The sequence below is a fragment of the Oxyura jamaicensis genome, chromosome 4, assembly GCF_011077185.1.
Source record: "Oxyura jamaicensis isolate SHBP4307 breed ruddy duck chromosome 4, BPBGC_Ojam_1.0, whole genome shotgun sequence".
In the NCBI taxonomy this organism is placed as follows: Eukaryota; Metazoa; Chordata; class Aves; order Anseriformes; family Anatidae; genus Oxyura; species Oxyura jamaicensis.
In genome coordinates, this window is record NC_048896.1 from 90,709,288 (window position 1) to 90,715,062 (window position 5,775).

Consider the following 5,775-nt stretch of genomic DNA (forward strand, 5'->3'; position numbering starts at 1 on the left):
GCTGGGCTGGGGGTAGACGCTGAAGTTCTCGCCGCAGTACACCGCCATCTCGGGGGCTTCCTGAGCGCTGCGGGGCTGAGGGGGCACCGGGGCAGCTGCCGGCGCCGAGGGTCTGGGCTGCGCCTGCTGCAACTCACCGGCGCTCATAATCCCTGGCCATGCAGGGCCGGCCGGAGCTTCCCCCCGGCTTCCCCTTCTTCTGGCCCAGACTCACCCTCCTCGACAAAAAAAAAATTAAATTAAAAAATAATAATAATAAAAATCCCACGGGGAGTTGCGGAGCGGCTTGCCTTATAGGCGCTGCCCGTGTGCCCGGCCTCCCCGCCCGCGGCCGCGGGGCGCAGCCAGTAGCGCGGCTCCGGAGGCGGAGGGGGGCAAGGCCGGGCCCCAAAAGCGGCCATGGGGGAGGGACCCGGCTGGGCTGGGAGGCCGGCAGGGGTGGGGGGAGCTCCGGGGTTTGGCCCCCGGAGGGATCCCTCCCCTCCCCGCCCCGCCGCCCCCTCCCCGGGGTCTCCGCGCCGAGCCCCCGCGCCCCCCGGGTGCGATCGTCCTCGGTCCCTCCGGCCCCAAACGGGGTTTTGGGGGGGGATCGGCAGCGCTGGGGGTGCCCCGACGGGTGTGGGAAGGGTGAAATTCGCTTAAAATCCTAATTTAGCCGGCGCTGAGATCGCGCCAGGTGAGTTTTGGAGAAGGAATTGCCCGAAATTAAGCAAACAAACAAACAAACAGCATCCATCGCTCGTACCGCGGGAGGAAAGGGCTAATAAAAGTTGATTTTCGCCTTCTGCATGCGGGGGGATTTTGGGGAAAGTGGGTCCTTTTGAAGAGAGAAGCCCATGGGATGCACGGGGTCCGACACCGTGGAGTATATAGGGGAACCTGCGGGGATGCAAAACCCCTCTCGTCCGGAACAAACACCAGAAGCACACGGAGAGACGGAAAAATACGGCCGATGGTGCAGGAGAATTTACAGAGTCTTTGTCAGTCCCTTTGGAGATGTAAATCCCCGGGTCTTAAATATGATTGTTATTCAATTCCGTTTTCTGCTGATAAAAATGGGCAAAAATCCCCTTCCCAGGTACAAGTGCGAAGCCCCCGGGCTGCTCTCACCGGGTGCCTTGATGTGACACCGGGCTTTGGGGCATAGAAGACCGTTTGGAGACAGTCCCCTCGTTTTATTTCTTCGATAAAATAGTTTAAAAACCACACGTAAAACCCTGAAGCTGGAGCGGGGCAGCTTTCCCGGGCTCGCTCGAATCACGAATATTCATTCCCTGAGTGATCTAAGCAGGGATGTAACGACTGGAGGATTTTTGTCATTTTATTTCGTTTTGAAACAAGAGGACGAGTTTGGGGACGGACAAACACTTAAAAGTGAGCGTGATGAAGAAGTATAATTTTGGTTTTCCTCCTTTAATCATAAAAGGAGGGTTTTTGTTGTCATTTTTCTATTGTTATTCCGATTCTTTCCCACTACAGCTATTACTGACAATTTTATTGTGTATCTGTTTGGGAAAGACGTTGCCATCCGTATGTGTGTGTGTGTATCTGGATAGTGAGAGCAGCAGGAGAAAATGTCACATCATGTTTTGCAAGGTGTCTTTTCCCTTCTCTGCTTCCTTGCCTGTAAACATTTATAATTTCTAACAGCTCCGCAGTGTGTTGGAGAAGGGTCGCGCTGGAAAATGCTCATTTGCAGTTTGACCGGCCAGCGGGCATCCAAAGCAAGAAGTTTGTCGGCAACTCATAGCTAGAAAGGGCATCTGAAGGACAAGAAGCAGGTAGATCTTTAAACACGACGTTCCTCTCAGAAGAAAGAAGTGCGAAGCTGAAAACATTATGCTCTAAAATTACCAAATAAATAAATAAATAAATAAAATCAGTGTTTATCCGTTCACTTAAAACGCCTGCGGTCGGTGAGGGAGGGAGAGGAGCCGGAGCGGTATCGCCGTGTCACTCGAAATTGGGGTTTTTGCTTCGGGGATCTGATGGATTTGGGCAAAGGCAGAGCCATCTAGAGGAGCAGCCTGGCTATTGCGAGGCGCGGGGGCAGTTTCCCTCAGAGGCATGGTATGCTGCCTTCGAGTTTTCTTTAGTTGATTCCTCTGCTTCCAACAAAGGAAATGGGTGAGAAAATAATGCTGAATTAGCTCTAATAAAAATGCGTGTCCTCAGAAAACTCCAGCATGCTTTCCCAAACACTAGGAAATATGAAACAAAAATAGCTTTAGAGAGGTTATTACATAGCCAGGATGGCATGGATATGCAAACCAACACTTAATTTTAACAAGTGGAGCTTTGATGGTGTGATGGTTTTGAAAATGTTTAATTTTCTTAATGCGTTTATCCTGTGAGTAGCATACAGCCTTGCCTCAATACATCGCCGGCTCTCAGTACAAACCTGTTGCTGTTCCCTTTTGCCAAGGCACGAGGAGAGCAGTGTTAGGAGAGTTCTGCCTCTGTGCTTTCCAAACAGTGTTTTTTTACCAGAGAGGTCTGGGCGACGTCTGCCTTTTAGAGATGTGCGGAGAAGCCAGCAAGCAAGGTGCCGAAACACGAAACTGAAATCATTTTCAAGGTAAGAGTCTGAGGCTACTGTCCATCACTGCGAGCAGACTCGGAGCAGGGCTTGAGCAATGCTGTGAAATTCCTCTGTTATTACTGACTCACTGGGACATTCGTTAGCATTACGAGCGTGGCAGCAAGGTCCGCGGGGCTGAGGAGCCCATGGCATGTGGGAGTCGGGGCTGGAGCATATCCCCAGCCAGCTGCGATTACGTGCGAACCTCCCCAGCGAGCTACCTTTGAAAGCGTTTCAAGACTTCCTGAGGAAAAGTGCTGCAGGAGAGCGAGGTCCTGCCCGTCCTGGCGTTGTGCTAGTGACACCGCCAGCTTTGGTGGTGCGCTGGTCCTTTTCGTTCGTGCGGCTAGCACTTTTCTCCCTGGTGTAAGACACTGTCTTTGCCTCTAAGGCCCTATCCTCTGAACCTATCCTCTGAACATGTAGGTACAGGCTTAGCAGTACTGCTGTGAATCTCAGGTGCGTACAGCTGAACACGGAAACCTGAAAATGCTTCAGACCTGAGCACCCAGCCTCGCAGCAGGAATGGATACCTGCACCCACTGGGGTTTCTCTCCATTTTTCAAGGATGCTGAGGTCTAGCCACAGTGATGGTGTTAGAGGATTGAGACCCAACAGCCCATATTGGTGCTGTTGGCTTTTCTTGTAGGAGAGACCAGAATCTCTTCAATGGCTCCGAATTGCTGCAGTGAAGCAGGAACCACAGGTTTGGTTTGTTTTGGCTGCATTTGCAATAGAAGTCTCACTTTCTCCCTAGGGCTGACAAGAGGCAAGGCAGTAGCTCTGTGGCCCACATATAGAAGAACTCTTCATGTGCAGATTGTATCTTTCTCCAGAGACACCAACAAAATTGGGAATATGGGGACAATATGGGAGAATTATCTTTTCTCTTGCAGGGGTCCAGGATGGTGGCTCCCCTTTATTTCTTCAAGAATACATGCAAGGGGTTGACTGAGAACATCTCAAATTAAATTTAAGGCCATGCATAGTACCACTCCCTTATTTACAGCTAAGCCCGTCCCTTCCCAGGCTTTGTACTTTGCGTCCATTAATCTGCTCTATGAAAATCTCTTTTTTCACTCACCCTCCAATTTGTTCCATAAATGGGGAAGAGAGAGAGAATATCTGATGGTGGGCAATAGGTGTTTCGCTGCAATGATTCTGGGAAGGGTGTTCTGTGTACGTGTATACAGGCTGGAGTAATTTCTATCCCTTACCTAAGGAGAATAATGCATATTCCTCCCGCCTTGTATCTAGTCATCTATTGGACTGAAGTTCTGGCGATCAAATTTTGCCAACTTACCTTATGATAAGATCAGAGGCTTTCAACCTTTCTTGATTTTTCAGACCCTACAACATTTCCTGGGGAGGTGTCCTCATTCCACGATTTCCAGGCTACCGACAACAGGCTCGGTTGGGTTTTGTTTCTGGTTGCTGCTCACGGTCTCCTTAAAAGTAGTGCAGGCTGCAGACTGAGAACCGGTGAGATGGTTGGCATTTTGGAACAGCAAATATTTTCCCGGTGTGTTTATGTGGCCCTGAGTGTGATGGAGCCCGCAGAGTCTGCCATAAAGCAAGGGATAAATCATAATTTATTGCAAGCTGCAGTTACTCAAGCTCTTTAGGCTGTCATGGGTGAACCCCATCGCTGAAAGAAGCAGTTCTGCTCTGCATCCACTCCTGGCTGCTGCTTCTGCCTGCTGAGCACGCAGAAGTATTTCTGTGAGAACAGAAACTGATCCGGGTCGAAAATGAACACCGTTTCCCAGATTTTTTTTCCCTTTTTCACCTCTCCCATGTTCGTTTTAGCCGGGGCCAGTGCCCTGATGCAGTTCATTACTTGGCCAAAGAAATTCAGAACAAGGAGAAGTGGAATTGCATCCCCTGGCGCTGGGGTTGCTTCAGCCTATTCGTGGCACTAAAGCCTGGGGCTTGAGCCCTCCCGACCCTAAAAGCCAGGCAGAAACCTGGCTTTCTGCCTCCCCTGTGACTTTCTTCCCTCTCTGCAGTCAGTGGGTGACTTTCAGATTCAAATCAACCTAGCCCCTTTCAGAATAGGAGCTTGTTAGCGACTGATTAGCCAAAGTTTTGATAAAAGCTTCTTTGTTTGTAACCTCTGTAAGCTACTGGTAGCTGTACTCATAATAAAAGTGGGATTAAATAGACACCTTGGGAGTGAGGCAAGCGGGAATCGAAGGGTTTGGGGGAACAAGGGGATGGGGTCAGGTTTCAGTAGCTCTGTGTGTCACAAGCCAGACTGGGAGCAAAGCCTGAGTTTTTGGTTTTGGGTTTGTGAGAGGAGAAGGAGAGGAGGTGGGAGACAGCAGGAAGTCAGCTACTTGCAGCTGGATCAAGCACACGCTTTAGGTATTAGGAAGATGTCTGCAGAAGCTCTCAGCTCTCTGAATTCCTCCTGCCAGCTCGAAGAGCAGCCTCTTTTCGGGCTGAAGAGTCATAAAAAGTATTTAAAGATCCCCACTCCGATCCCACAAACAATCCTTCCTCATTGTATTTTTGCAACAATAAAAGATCTTCCCAACAGCGAGGTGTGACTAACTTGGCAGTATCAGATAGTGTCTTTTCTGGGAGCAGTGGATCCTGTTTAAAGCTGGAATCTGACCTGGACTGAAATAAATAAATGTAGTTGTATTTTCTATTTTCTTGTTAATAATATGGGATATCACAATGGGACATTTGAAATGGAGCGTGGTGCTCTGTGTTGGTTGATGATGACTCTTGTACAATAAGGTGAAGGCCAACATTTTTCGTCTTAATCCATCTGAACAGGCCACCTCTGCCCTGGAATGAGTAATGGAAGCAGAAGAAAGTAAAGATAAATTTATGGTCAGCTAAGGTAAAAATAATCGAAACTGTTAGTAGATAAAAGCAGTTGCCACCACCACCAGCACCACAAGGAAATGGTGGAGTATTAAATTAATATTTCTTTTCCATGTTTGTTTGGGGGAGAAAATCAGATAGTGTATTAGTATCAGGTTCTGGTGAAAGAACATTTTGGGCTCCATTAATAATCAGAGATGATGTTAAAAAGCAACCACAGACGTGAAATATTTTATAATTAGCCAGTCCAGGTAATTTGTAGCCAAGAGTTTCATAACTCTTGGAACCAGGAAAATGTTGGGCCATTAATGCTGATTTTTCTTTTTGAGACACGGGAAAGATTTTAGAGGACTAAG

At 48.7% G+C, this 5,775-nt stretch overlaps 1 protein-coding gene and 1 long non-coding RNA gene across 2 annotated transcripts in view; one reads left to right on the forward strand and one right to left on the reverse strand.

Moving 5' to 3' along the window:
- Positions 1-175, reverse strand: part of FOXI3 (forkhead box I3) — a 4,509-nt gene extending 4,334 nt beyond the window's left edge. Inside the window, exon 1 of the mRNA XM_035324492.1 lies at positions 4-175. Within this exon, the coding sequence (XP_035180383.1) occupies positions 4-147 (144 nt within the window). The 5' untranslated portion in view covers positions 148-175. The remainder of the gene's footprint in view (positions 1-3) is intronic.
- A 420-nt stretch (positions 176-595) lies between these two features.
- Positions 596-1,813, forward strand: LOC118165408. The gene is made up of 2 exons (XR_004750034.1): positions 596-1,209; positions 1,651-1,813. It is a non-coding gene; the product is annotated as an uncharacterized LOC118165408 (long non-coding RNA).
- The last annotated feature ends 3,962 nt before the right edge of the window (positions 1,814-5,775 follow it).